The 15,265-nt window shown below is 45.1% G+C and overlaps 1 protein-coding gene across 1 annotated transcript in view; it reads left to right on the top strand.

The window, feature by feature from the left end:
* Positions 1-749: 749 nt before the first annotated feature.
* The window catches only part of TLCD2 (TLC domain containing 2), a 143,801-nt gene continuing 129,285 nt past the window's right edge, over positions 750-15,265 (top strand). The window contains exon 1 of the mRNA XM_069226118.1: positions 750-1,561. Within this exon, the coding sequence (XP_069082219.1) occupies positions 1,386-1,561 (176 nt within the window). The 5' untranslated portion in view covers positions 750-1,385. The remainder of the gene's footprint in view (positions 1,562-15,265) is intronic.

Below are 15,265 nucleotides of genomic sequence, written 5' to 3'. Positions count from 1 at the left end.
GATTTTTGGTCATTGAACTTTGGCATGCATGATTTCACCAACATGTGGTAAGTACCCCACTGCAGGGTAATGGCATTAACACATGTGCCACTTATCTCACTCCAATATTTCTCATGCTCTATATGGCCAGTGACAGTCCAGTACGGAGTACCTGCGCTTCTTTAAGTTGAAGGGGAGAGTACCTGCACTTCCCAGCACAGTTGCTAATGGGGGAGTACCGGCATTTCTCAGGGGCAAACCGGCCCTCTAGTTTCCGCACTTCTATACTTCCATTTAAGCCACATAGCCTTATTCCACAAAGCGGACCACCATGTTTTTCCAGCATCAGACTAGACGCCATGCACGCCCCGTTGCTTTTCTATTTGGTTGATCTTTCCTCTAGATGGCCGGCTGCTATTGCCTAACGCCGGTCTCTAAATGCATGTCAACTCGCGCTCCCCTTGTTACTTTTTCTGTTCACCGTATTTCCTGGCCATGTCCCCAATGCTCGTAATGTTCCAAATGAATATAGAGATTAGAACGGCGCCGAGCCCAGAAACAACACTGTATCGCAGACTAATGTAGCACTGAGAGCCCGCCAAAGTCCCGGTGGTTGCTGGGACTAGTAGTTTAAACCGCAAAATTAATGGGAAGTGTAGTCTCCCATTGAATACTCCGTGGCGTAGTAGCTCCTCTAGGGGTGTGACCGGTCGTCATGGAGACGGTTAGGCGTGGCTAAGGTTAGCCAATGGGTGGACGGTGGAGGGCACTTGTTTGCTGGTTACGTTAAAATGTTATACAAGGTTCGAAAAGGGCGAGAGTAGCAGAGGAAGAAAATCACAAGGGGATCGAGTGGTGCCGATTCCCTGTGAGAGACACCAGAGGAGGAGACACCCGAGGGAGAGAAGAAAAGCCAAGCAAGACAGAACAAACAGCTTTTGACAGTCCGCCTCGACCATTAACCTATCCCCACCGTTCCTCTTTAGCTTCACATCATATTTAGATCCCCCATATCTCTTCTCTGCCCTTTCCTCACGTCATCTTTTCATTCCGTTGACCCCCTCTTTTCCCTTTTCATTCTCTTTCTCCTCTTCTTTACTGGCTTGAGATCGCCCTACCCCTTTTATCTCCTTTCTCTCCGTCTCGTGTCATTATTTGCGCCTTCTTCTCGGACGTTTTTCCCCATCCCTTCCCAGTTTCCACTCTCAATTCTTGTCTTTTCCTCTGCCCATTCAGTCCTGTTTCACCCACATTTCTTTATCTCGCTTTTTCATCTCACCTAACAGCCCATCCCATTTTTTCTTTCTTTTCATTTGATCCTTCCAGTTTTTCATCCTCATAGTTGTACCCCGATCTGTATCTCGGTCTGTCCTCCCATTTCGGACTCCTTGTTTCCGCACTCTTCCATGGATTCCGGTGTACTGCTGGTCGCGGTGTCGTTCGTATCTTTCCATCTTCTCAACCGGAGTGTGGATCGGTTCATTTCTACCCCGCAGTCCGCGCTACGTAACCCGTGGAAATGGAGAAACATCTGGACCTCTTTCGTGCACAGCCTACTGACCGGCAGCTGGGCCCTCCTGGGGTGAGTGTGACCCAGAGTGACGATAGTGGGATACACCACAAGTGCCGGGATGCGGGTGGGTCAATTCTGGGGTGGTGTGGTCAGAGCTGCTGGGTGAGTGTATGTGATCACGAGGAAGCAATGGTCAGAAGAAGTGTGGGTCAAAGGTCGTAGGTAAACTGGCGGTAAGACTTAATGGATACACAGAAGTTATCCTGCGCGGTCTGTGACCCTCCCCCCCCCCCCCCCCATACTGTGGCCTGCTCTTTATCACACACACACACACTCTGTCCCTTTCATGCCTTCAAACACATCCGTGTCCCAGATTGATGAGGCAACGGCAAATTCTTTAGGAATTGTAAGAGAGGCGCTCATATTCAGACAGAGTGGAGATTTCACTGCCTTTTACCCTCGTCTGCTTCTAGGCCTGGGTGGACACCCGGCCATCTCATTATGGACACTTTTTCCACTCGTGGCCATGGTGTCAGGCCAATGCGTTCTCGGTTTAGAAATCTGGTTTTGCTTCAGTTGAACTAGTCATGCTAACCTATTTCACAATCGTTGTCTGTAGGTTAAGATCCTATTCCCGGAACCAGAGTCCCTGATTACATGGAATGGGCCTGGGGAGGTGGGTGTTGGGGCAACCTAAGCACTCCCATCGTGTGCATACAAAGGAACTGAGACCTAGCCCCCACTGTCTAGCTGACTCAGCCGACCTCAGACTCCTTTCTGTTGAGGAACCTGGCGTTACCAAGAAAGATTATTGTTCAACCAGAACTTCCAGCTAGTGCGTACACAACATCTGACATGTGTGCATGATAGCCTTAGCAACAAAGCAACCATACACACTGTGAGTGGAAATGTCAGTGAAGACACGCATTAGCTCTGAGATGTGGCTTCTGAAGTCAAACACTGAGAGAAGTTTTCGAGAGATGCACATATGTGGAACTCCTGGAAGGGTCATACGCTACTTAGTGTTTATTACTACCCTCACATCCCGAACAGGAGAAAGACAAGCATGGGTTAAACATGCACAGAACATCTCACAGGTACAGAAAACTCTCAATAACATGTTTAGAGTTATTTGGTATTACCTGTCGCATGGCGTGAGCTCCTGCAGCAATTCCCCGTCTCACCCAGCTCCCATCTCACCCAGCACCAGAAACCCAGGGTGATGGCTAGTGTGCTGACCTGCAAGTAGCCCGGCCTACATCCAAAACCCCTGGCTCCACGGCTGCGCTAGCTCTGATGGAAGGAACAACAGACATCAGGTTGAGTATTTCAGTCCACCATTCCCCATGTATTGGGACATTAGTCCTAGCTTGGCTTTAAAAAGCTTTGTTGCCCCGTTTAGCTTATTTTGCTTTCCAACCCCAGAACCCCTACTCTGTTTTTATTACCCCATTTTACCCCTGTGCTCGTGTTTGAAACCATATCTTCCCGGATTATTTGGGCATAACATGGTTGTGACCTGGGCGAAGCCCAAGCTGTCGCCCCTTTCATTGGCACACAGTGCCCAGTTTATTACTCCTTTACATAACACGGCGTCTAACCTTCATGTTTCTTCACAATGTCTCCGCCGTGCTTCTGATTGTGATATGAGTGTTTAGTTCGTAGCACCAGTGGCAAAACAGTAATAGCAACATATTAATGGACACTAGCATTTGTGTCCGAGGGAACCCCTATCCTGTTGTGTAGCCCCCTCCTTTCTCTGCTGTGACCACATATTCTTGTGGTGGGAGTTTTTTTTTTTTTTTAACATCTTCTACAACAAAGTTGGGTAGGAGTGGGGAATGAAAAAAAATCTGAGTGAATCCTCGCAATCGTAATGGTTTGGCAGACTAACCCTCTACAGCACTGGGTGACATCACATACTGCACCAGTGACCTCGCACAGCTTCCCCAGCCGGTCACGTGCGGTGGGTTTGCGTGGGTAGCAGTGAATTCACACTTCTGTCTCGGGAATTATGCTAGGCCATTGGTGGGGGAAACTTACCAAGTTCTAGAAAGCCGTATTCCACCAGCAATGACAGGTGTAAACCAGAGGACCGACTCTGGCTCTCACCCTTCCGAGGCCAAGTAAATGAGTTCCATTCGATTGTATAATAGCACGCGTTGTTTGCACCAACTGGTCAGGCTTTAAAAGTTGATAAAATGAGGTCTTCCCCCCAAATAAGGGTACTTTTAAAGGTATGTATGAAGGGTGTGTCAGTCCTACCTCGCCGGGCACACAGACCGGAGGCGCACGTGACTGTGCCCAGAGCCTGCGATGTAGGCTGTCCTCACGCGGCTCCCTGCTCAGCCTGGGGACCGGTGGTACAGGCAGTTCTGCATCAGATGGGAGCCAGGCAAGAGGGCAGACAGGATTCTGGGAATGAAGGGCATTATCAGAAGACACTGAAAACATTCCTTACATTCCACAGCCGCACAACACAGGCATAAAGAGAATAACGCTAAAGCAAGAAATGCCATTTTGCAACCAGAATAATCTCTCATCAGATTTAAGCCACTGTGAACTAAGCAAGAAGCCTGCTAGTCTAAATCACTGATTCTTAACCTGTGGCCCGCTGGGGGTCAGCCCCTGTCTAGAAATATATATAAATATCATTACTAGACTAATAAATGACATTCCCATAGCAGAGCAAAGTTGAAAAGTTTAAAACTCTCAGTAACGTTAAGGAATTGGAAACCGGAGGCGAAAAATGAACTTGGCATCCTTAGGTTGGTTCGTGGAACAGCAGAAGTATGGCAAACAATAGGATGTGTGATTAGTGGCCTCAATCGAAGCACTAGCAAGCTCCAGCAGAAACAGTGGATACTGTCAGTGCAGGGAAAGACGACGTTACATGAAGGAGGCTTTCTCTTCATAAATACTATTTACCAGCGTGTCCAGAGTTATCACTGCAAATTGGCAACAAGGGTGGAACACCGCTCCCCAGGAAGCACATCCAAGCGTCTGCGATCAAGAGCAAGCCTTCTTCATGTAACGTCTTCTCTCACCGCCCTGACTCCACCAACTGCCCTCTCGTTCCTCTCCTCCCCCGGTGATCCAGAACCCGGGACATAAGAGTTAAAACAGCATATTGGTGGCCTGATTGGATATTGTAGCTGAAAGATTTGTAAGGAATCGCCAGATATGTGCAAACTCAGACAAAGCTCAATCTATGTTAAGACCATCTCTAGGAGAAAGGAATTATCCAGAGCATCAATGGGAAGAGGTGGGTATAGATATTCCTGGACCCATTTTAGATGACAGGGGAATGTCCAACTACATTTTGGTAGCGATTGACCATTATTCTAAATGGCCTGAGACAAAAGTGATAGGAATTGACACCAAAGGCATAATTTGCTTCCTAGAAAAGCTGTTCTTGGAAGAAGGCATTCACAAAAGCATATTAAGCGACAAAGGACCACAATTTACTTCTTCTAAGTATGAAATGTTCTAATCAGAATTGGGATAAAGGGGAAGAAGACTCCAGTCTACCATCCTGCTGGTAATGGAATTGTGGAATTCTTTAACAAGGTAATCCTGGGCTGTGTACAAGCAACCATCAACGCGAAACTAGATTGGGTAAAAGGGTTGAATATCACAGTTTCGGCATATAACATCCAGGAACAGGGTTTAGCCCATTTTGGATATTAAGAGGAAGATAACCATTCACTAAAGACAATGTAGCTTGGAAGAATATGAAGTTGTGTAGCAAATGGGCTCCATCAGTGGTTAAAAGTAACATAACAAAAATGATGCAAGAAATATATAAAACTTACTATGACAAAAACATGGTGTGAAGGAAGAATATTTGTCACCAGGAGAGTGTGTGAGGGTAAAAAGAGGACACAAACCTAATAAAGGTGATAGCAAGTTTTAAGAGCCATTACAAGTTGTAGAAGTTTATAATAAATCAGCATTACTAAGTGATGAGACGGTATGGCATTTTAGTAGGATGTCCAGGTGTAACAAAATTCGGGATTGGCAAGGAACAAAAAAGGGGGAGGATAGTGCTCTAGATTTGATGGATTGGTCGTGGTTTGATATTGGAAATATGACCCAAACTTTAAGCATGCATATTCACATTAATGCACCAATGTCATGTGTAGGACCTAGTAGCAGTGGATGTATCAATGTACCAGTTAACATCACTAATAAAATGGCAACAAAAGGTGGCAGATCTGTTGTATTACTAAAGAAGTTCAGTGATTTTGAAATGTGTTCATGACTATGCTTTATTAGAATCCTAATGTGATTCATATGGGCTCAGCAACAGTTTTAGACTTTTGTCGAAAAAACAGAGAGGATATGTGGTCCTGTATTAAGTAGATTGTTAAAAGTTTATTAACAGTTGTCTTTGTTAGAAAACACATTTAAAACAGATGGATTCCGTAAGGTATTATTCTGTAAATAAGTGTTCTTATATATTATTAGTATTGTAATATTTTTAAGAAAGGTTGATGTGGTATCCTGGTTACATATGCCTAAGTAATGGAAGCCCTTAGGTTCTGGGACACCGGAGGAGGAGAGGAACGAGGGAGGGCAGTGAGAGAAGACGTTACATGAAGAAGGCTTGTTCTTAATAAATATGCGTGTCCGGAGTTATCACTACAGATACATTGAGGCTAAAACAAAATACAACATGATATTTTGGTGTGTAGCATAATGCTTTATCTTTGAAAAGTAAACCCTAATTCCAGAAAGCTCCAACTGTCCCATTAAAATCTCCTTCCCAATACCTGCTTCGGATTGCTTTTCTTGCTGGATTGGGGCTGACAAGCATGTGGCTGGTATGTGAGTGTTACATTTGGTGGCACAAAATTGACTAATGACACTACACAGGGACTCTCTCTATGCAGCCTTATGCAATGGCCACTGTGAATTCCTTCTTGGGCCCTACCGAACATTCTGCTTGGTTGATAATCCCCGCAGACTACCCGGCTGCGCAGATTTGTACCTGCGCATTCCCTGCTAGGTCTACTGCAACCCCCCCACCTGCCTAGAGAGGGGGTCTCATCGTTTCACCTGACTGCTGAGTGTGGCAGGGGAAGGGAATCTTACCGTGCTGCCTTGCTGAAGTTTGGGGCCCTCATCAGACAGGTGTCTCTGCGATTCAAGGCTGTGGCTATCCCCCACCCCCGCCATCCTCTTACTCACAATGGTTCGTGGTGACCCCAAACAACGGAAATTGCCATTCGACAAGCCTGGGCAGCTACCCACGTCATTGACCATAGAGGCCTCTGGAGGTGACTGGTTAGACCTGACCGAAAATGCCTCCACCATTGTTGCTGAGCTCCACGCGGGGTTCAGGGCAGTTGATGGCCAGTTTCAATACTACTGGCAGCTGCCTCGACCATATGGGTGAGCGACTGGACAGGCAAGATAAAAGGCTGGAATCTGCAGAGGAACGTATCTCGAACATTGAAGACCATGCCGCTAAAATGGACAAGAAGCTCCCAAAGCTGGAGTTGAGAATGCGCACTGTTGCCATTAAAAACAAGGACTTTGAGGGCAGAGGGCAGCATAAAAATGTGTGCATAATGGGTGTTGCTGAGTCAACAGCAACAGGCCGCATGGATCTCTTTGTTTAACAGCGACTCACAGAACTGTTTGATCGCAATAACTTTACTTCCACATTCGTGGTGGAGCAGACGCACAGATCCCTTAGCGTATGTCCAGTTCTAACCACCCCCCCACCCCGATTATCACCTGCCTCTTAAACTATAGTATGGATTTGTTCCCCCCCTCCATGTGACAGTCCCGCTGAAGGACTGTCCATAACAAAATCCAGTTGCCTCTTTTGTCCCCATTTCGCCTTGGACCTTGGCCTGTCATTCACACTTTGCAAGGGGTGTGCCACCCAGCTCAGAACTAACCAACATGTACACCTCGTTCTATATTGCACTTGGCAACAACTACTCATTAATACTGTGGACTGTCCGGTGTAGCGTTGTCACCTCCCTCTTACCCCCCCCCCCGCTCCAATGGTTGACACCACAACGCACATTATTGGGGTTTTGTTTATGTTGCATATCTGGGGATTCACTATGCATGTTTCTCCTTAGTGTGGGAGAGGCTGTGGGGGTAAAGACCTGCACAGACTATACAGTCTCATACTGTTTGGGGTGAAAGACAACAAGTTTTCATGTTTATTTTGTCCTTGGGACAAGTGGGCCCAACACCTTAAAGCACAAACCCTTTGGCTGCCAGTTTACCGGGAAGGTAACTGTCTGCAGTTGATGTAATATTTGTGTCCATATGTTAATGCTGTTTGAGCTTGTATTTATGGTTCATAAATGCAAAGCATTTATTATTAGCGTGATGCTCTAAATAAGCGTGGTAAGGTCACACTGCACTACTGACAGTGGGTCAAGTAAAAAACGGCACACACGTTTTGAAAAGTTTAACAATATGAAGCAACCTATAATGTTCCCAGAATGCTCTGATTAGATGCAAATGTTTGCAGAAGCTTATAGGCAAGAGTGAAGATTCTTTGCTTTCAAAATAACATGTTTAAAAAAACATGCAAGTAGGGAAAAAAAAGGTTTGCTACTGTGAAACTTTAGGTAATATTTCTTTGAAGCATTATTTATTAAAATGTGTTGTTGCATGTTGGTATTTCCCCAAAATATTCATAATGGAAAATCAGTGTAACCATTTTCAACAAGGGTATGGGAAACATGAAAATAAACAAGCACTGGCAAAGCCAATCAATCCGACATTGGTTGTCAGTTATTTGGTTTTGCCAATGCGTCAGGCGCGGCTCCTCCACCTGCATCAACTGCCAAACTTTTACAATAAAACAATGATAAACTATGGTTATTATCGTTTTATTGTAAATAGGGCGGGCCGCGGGCTGTGACGAGCACTGTGGGAGAGTGCACTGCACTCCACCTCAGTGCGCATGTATGTTTGGCCGGCCGTCTCTCGCCGGCCAAACACACATGCGCATTAGGCTCTCTTCAACCCAGCACTGCATTGCCGGGTTGGCGACAGCAGGTAGAGACTCCCACTCTGTCTTGGAGCACCCTGGCTGGGCGCTCTGACCAATCTGAACGCTGCCAGCAGCATGACCGCAGCAGTTAGATTGGCTCCAGGGCAGGCTGGGAGCCTGTGCCTGCAGGCTGCAGCGAAGGCAAGAGGGGTGGTGTGGTGGTGACGGTGATTCAGGTTCCTTTTTTTTTTTTTTCTTATCAATTAATTTTTCTTCCCCCAACCCCATCGCCATGCCCCGCTCCTGCAATGCATGTCTTATTTTGACACAGCTTTTGTAACACTTTATTGTTGTGGGAGCTGCCACACCCTCACCGTTTTAACAAACATTGGCAAAAAGCAAAAAAAAAAAAGTTTTTTTTGGTCTCAAAAAGCACACATTGCCACAGTAGTTCTTGGCACCCAACAGAACTACTTTGTGGAAGAGAAGAATGGTATCACTCACAATCAAGCCAGCTGATAGACAGAGCGAGAAATAGAATTTTCATAAAATCAAAATGTCTTGGTTAACACCTTAGCTAAATAGGTACCCAATTCTTAAATAAAGTCACAAAAGTGCACCCATGGTATATGTCTTTGAACTAGTGGCTTTCATGAATTCACAAGAATTTACAGAAGTAGAACAAGAAATCGTATTCCTAGAAAATATTTGTGAGCTGTATTTTAGCATGAGCAAGAATGCATGTGTAGATTTGCTCATGGGAAAATCTATTTGACATTTACAAGTTCACTTTCCCTCCAACCACTTCTTTCCTAGCCCTGCAAGAACCTCTACTTCTGCCCTTGTCTATAGTACATTTCAAAACTTTTAGTATAGGAAAAGATTAGAGAAGAACTGGTGAAAATCCTTAAAACATGCAAGTTTGGAGGTTTGCACAGACTCAAAGGCATTCCAGCCCTGGAACTGTTGCTTACTGCTTCCCCGACCCCCAGTATGTAGATCCGCGGAAAGGTAGCAAAATATAGAAATTCCCTAGAAGAGCTTGAAATTGCTAGTATTCAAGCCCTGTCATAGTGTTGTCCCAGGCATAATCAGAGCTCTTAGATGATGAGATTGTTGCCATAATTTGTCGCCACACTACATGTCACAAAAGGGACAAGTAGATTTTTTGCAGGACAGGTAGATATAAGAAGCAACCTGTTCCATGGACAAGTAGATATTTTATAAAATTCCACACCCTTGGTATTAAGGGATTTCACAATCCCCGTGAAGTAAAGCAAGTCCTGCAATTTCTAAACAGACATGGTGCCCAAATAGTGTTCCTCCAGGAGACCCACCTCTCATCAGCACCACAATACACATTTGCTAGACACTGGGGGACGCATCGTTTTTTTCTCTAACAGCTCATATTCATGCGGGGTCTGCATACTTATACATACAACCTTAGCGTTCCACCCCCATCACGCGGTGGCATATGATAAAGGCACGTATGCATTTGTTGCAGGTTGCAGACTACTGTTACTCAACATCTATGCCCCAAATGTGGACACCCAGAATTTTTTAGGGCACTCCAGGCATATATCGACAGGGAGGATGCAGACCACATCATATTTGGTGGAGACTTTAATATGCTCCAAGACCTTTGTCTTGACACCACTGCATCTCGCCCCAAGGGTAAAACCTGCTCCTTACACATGCTGCGCGACCTTTCCAACACCTATTCACTGCGAGACCCCTGGCGCATTTGCTGTTGCCCCACCCTCACACTGGCATACACCTTTTACTCCGTTCCCAATAACACTGGGTCGTGTATAGACTTCTGGCTTGTGTCGTGTCGGTTTTGTCATGCCTTGAATCAATTTCTCATTTGCCATGTACCCTCTGATCATTCCCCGGTTAAAATTACATTACATATCCCATGTATGGGGTTCATGGACCTCCCATGGCGCTTTCCCACTATGGCACTCCTGGATGAGGTGTTTCGCTCTGAGCTTCATTCTGTGATCACAGAATATTTTGATACCAACCAGGGTTCAGTTAACTCGCACGTTCCGCTTTGGGGGGCCTTCAAGGCATATCTGGGAGGAATTGGCATCACAAAACATTCCGGGGTCCTTAGGATATCCGTCAGAGCATCACTATGGTTGAGGCAGCCCTGTCCAACCTAGACCAAGAGGACATGCCGTGCCCCTCTGGGCTGCGCCTTCATAAAAAGGCCTCCTTCATGGATGAGTTTTGTGATCTGGCGGAGCGCGAGGTGCATTTCCTCGGCAAATACACCAGGGTGCGCTGCTATAGTGAGGGTGACAGACCAGGCCAGACGTTGGCACAATTACTCCGACCATCTCGGTCATCCTCCTACATCCCTGCATTGCAAAAATCAAACTTGACCATGGTATCTACAACTGGGGAGATACAAGTGGAACTCCATTATTATAGAACGTTTTACTGCTCCTGAGTAGATAACTCCTCTCCTGAAATGGCTGAGTACCTCAAGGAGGTGGCCATGGTCTGGCTCAGTGGCGAACATCCGCAGTAGCTCAGTGAACCATTCACCAAAGAAGAGATATCAGCAATTGACTCCCTGCCTGGCTCTAAGGCACCCGGCTCAGACGGCTTTACCCGGATATTTTAGAAGACCAACAATCATATTCTAGCCCACCCCCCATCTCTTAGACATGTACAAACAGGCCCTTGCTCATAGAGTGCTTCCCCCAGTGCTGCATGAGGTAGTGATCATCTTGCTACTGAAGCCAGGCTAACCGTTTGTTCCTTTTATCGGACCAGATTATTTCTCCTGCGCAGTCAGGTTTCACCCACCACCTGTCCCCCTCTCTGAATCTCTGTACAGTTTTTGCAGCGTTGCATATGGTGGCTCCCACAGTCCCCATTGCAGTGGCTCTCTTGGATGCAGAGAAGGCCTTTGACTCTTTAGAAGGGCCTTCCCTAAAGACTACCCTCGGCAAGCTCCATATGCAGTGTGAATACACCTCCCTCGTCATGCTACTTTACTCCTGACGGCGTTGGTCCAGATCAGTGGACCTTAACATCTGCATTCTCCATCACCAGGGGTACTAGGCAGGGTTGGCCGTTATCTATTCTACTTGTTATTATTGCAACAGATCCCCCCCTGTGTGTCATCTACAAGAGAAATGCTTACATAGATGCCCGCACTTCCGACCAGGTCCGCTATTGATTTCCCTTTATGGAAATGATATTCTCCTTTTTTTTTTTTAATCCACCCAGTGGATAATCTGACCCCAGTTCTACAAGAAATAGACCGCTTTGGTACTTTCTCTGGATTGCATGTCAACTGTTCTAAGTCTAAACTGTTCCCTCTCACAGACGTTACTACTCCAATGCAATGGGAGTTCCCTCTTGCTTGGTGTAGCAATCACGTAAAATATCTGGGAAAATATATTCATTGCGACAGGGACCAAGTCATCAGATTAAACTACGGACGTGCTATCAACAAACTGAACACCCAGGTCAATCTCAGGATTCGTCTCCCATTTTCCATGGCAGGTCGCATAGCCACACTCAAAATTGAAGTCACGCCATATTTTTTGTACTTATTTGTTAATATCCCAATTCCTTTGACAAACTCATTCTTCACAACCCTTAGGAGGTCACTGTTGCAGCTGATAAAGGCCAGGAGGTGCCCGCATATCTGCTGGGAAATTCTTACTCTTTCATATGAGCATGGTGGGTTTGATGTTACCCATTTCCAGCTTTACTACTTGACTGAGCAATGCTATCATGCATATTACTGGTACCATGCTGATGCCTGCCTGCCAATCCCTGTCCTGGAGAGAGACCTAGTTGCCCCAACACCCCTGCTCACGCTGCTTCCATCTGGATTACCTCTGGCCTGACAAACATACAGACACTCTCCACGATCAGCTGGGCCTGGTGTAGACTTGTCTGCCTTATGGCATGTAACCTGTTGTACTTCCCTGGCGAACAGGCTGGCAGATAACCCTTGGCTTCTGATTACACCTGAGGAACTGGTCAAACGCACACTTGCCACTCTGAACGTCCACACAATGGGGGACCTATTTCCTGATGGCCTTGTGTTGTCACATATGCAGGATGAACGATTTGTTTCCGCCAGTTGTGTGGACCATTTTGCCTTGCGCCGTCTCCAGAATGCGCTGCACGCTCGATTAGCCTCTCATCCCCTAGAGCCGGAGGAATTCCGACCCCTTAGGTTGATCATTACAGAACCTTTAGGAGTGGGATTAATATCTAAACTATGCCACACATGTATAAACCTCCTTCTGTTCCATGATCAGAGATTGCGGGGGGCCTGGTAGACTGAGTTGGGTTCCACAATATTGGACGGGGTGTGGTATGCGTGCTCCACTCACACGTTCAGTTTCCCTCAATCATGAGCATAAACTAAAACATTACAAATTCTTGCGTTGGGCCTATATGACACCCATTGCCATTGCCAAGCTAGACTCAACGTGCTCCTCTGCCTGCCCAAAATGTAACATGCGCTATGCAGACTTTGCCCAAATGTCCTGGACCTGCAACATCATAGCGGCATACTGGAGAGACGTGTTAGATTAGTTAACCTTGATGGTACAGGGCCATGTTGGTGACATCCCAAAGGCTATGAAACGATTTGCAGGCATTGATGCACTGTTGACCAAATACAAGATAGCCTTGCACTGGGGCTCCAAAGCCCCACACACAACCAACACCTGGCTAAGAAGCCTCATTTATTGCGATATCAATAGTGACATGTACGCATCCCCGCAACCGCCCATGTCCCGCCCGAAGGACATATGGCAACCATTCAGAGATTACCTTTTGACCCTGGATGACCAGGGGTCCTTACTGTCCTGCTAATTTTATGTGACCATTACTGCCTCCTTATACAGTCCTAGCATATCGACCTCTAAAAAATATTGCAACTATTCCACGTAGTTGTCATCTGTTTCAGAACAAAATGCCATTGTTACTGTCCCTTTCTCATTTCAAATCCCTCCCAGATTGCGGGAATATGTTTCTGTCAATATATGGAATGATTAATGATTAATTGTGCAAATTAATAAAAAGATGTTAAAATAATTTAATTTTTGTTTGTGAATGAAAGAATACATTTCGTAATTTGTGTATCTGTCTGATGTATACTTATTTCTGCAGTTTTTGTGTGTTTTTTAATGAGGTTTGCATTGTAAAAATGGTTTAAGGAGGGGGCCCTGGCTTCACGTGGGGGTGGGGGACGGGGATACTCAAATCAGAAAGTTAAGATCCGCTGGTTTAAATACCATTTTTAGGACCCCTAAAAGTTCAGCACCCTTAGAAACTCACTGTTACGTGCACACGATAGGGCACGTATACTTTGAAACTTTAGAACTTCTATTGCTATGCAGTATGTACTTCATGCAACACCTGCTCGTATCCACAATGCCCTGTGTATTTCCTTCTCTGAGGCTTCCTTTTTAATGTTAAATTATGTGTTCCAACCTACAAAAACCTCTAGCACCCAACAGAGGGGTCATTTTTCGACTGCTTCATAAAGTGTAGAAACAAGTTTTCTTTATTCGGGCTCCCAGAATTAAATGTAAAGATACTGAAAGCTGGAAATGGTGACAAAACCTCTAATGTTATGAAGTGATGTAGGCTTTAGCCAGCTGTATAGTAACGATCGACCACACCCTAACAGGATCCTTCAAACATACCTGGTGGTGTGTAGGGGAGGGGGGATTTGGAGGCGGGCCTGACATATATGTAATCTAAACCCAACCCTATTCCGCATCAATAATAAAACACAGCAACGCTGCTTAAGAAATCCCTAGCTCAAGGTATGACACGGAGTGCCTCAGAAATGAAATGTTTGCTATAAACATGTGATCATATAACCCAGTACTCGCCACAGAAAGTCTAGTAGTTTAGTTTATGCATAAAAAAATAATTGCAATATTGAATATGTTAAATAACGCGTATAAACATAAACCTGTTAGGTAGTACCAAATGCATAGCACACAATATTAAATAACATTCAGAAAAAATCCTGAAAGTAATAAAAAATACTCTATCTCTTTTCAATGCATCAAGTTTAGTCCTTTGCTTTGCATGCTCGCTAGTTGCATTGTCCTTTAATTTGAGTCTTTTAAAAGTTATATCCAGATATTGTGTTAGTTTCCTGATAAAAGCTTTTTTTATAGCCGAAAACAAGCTATAGTGGCATCCTTTATATAGTGTACAATGATTGCTTCTTGAAGCATGGCAATAAGAATTTTCTTCAAATGTCTCTCAACCCAGAGCAAATGCAGAATAATGTGTTCTAGAGTTTCGTTCCAATAATTACAGAGTAGGCATTTAGGGGAACTAGATAGGGACTTCCAGGAGCCCTCACATTTTTTGAACAGGATGTACAGTAGGTGGAATCTCTGGAACTTTTGTTTTATTGTTGCCTCTAAATTGGAGTCGATGTACTTCTGTTTGGGCTGAAAGTATGATTGCAACATGACATTTTTAATAAGTATCTTAGGTAAAAGGACTCCCTGACAACTCTTTTGCTGGTTAACTGTTACATCATCAAAAGGTCCTTGATCAAAGACAAAATCTATTTTTGGAGAGCAGAATTAAATTGAGCAGAAGAAAAAGATGAGCTGGTCATGTTTTTCTGTGTCAGTTCTTGATAAATCAAGCCTCTCATGGGGTTATGTTTTACTGAAGCACAATCACAAAATAGTTGATTTTCAGACGCAGGTGAGCTACCTCGATTGATCGGATACTTAATTTGAGTCTGATCATTGTATGAGTAGTGGATCTTCTTCTTATTTTGA

This window comes from Pleurodeles waltl, chromosome 3_1 (assembly GCF_031143425.1).
Source record: "Pleurodeles waltl isolate 20211129_DDA chromosome 3_1, aPleWal1.hap1.20221129, whole genome shotgun sequence".
Classification (NCBI taxonomy): Eukaryota; Metazoa; Chordata; class Amphibia; order Caudata; family Salamandridae; genus Pleurodeles; species Pleurodeles waltl.
Note: the sequence above shows the minus strand (reverse complement) of the source record. Positions and strands in the feature narration are given on the sequence as shown.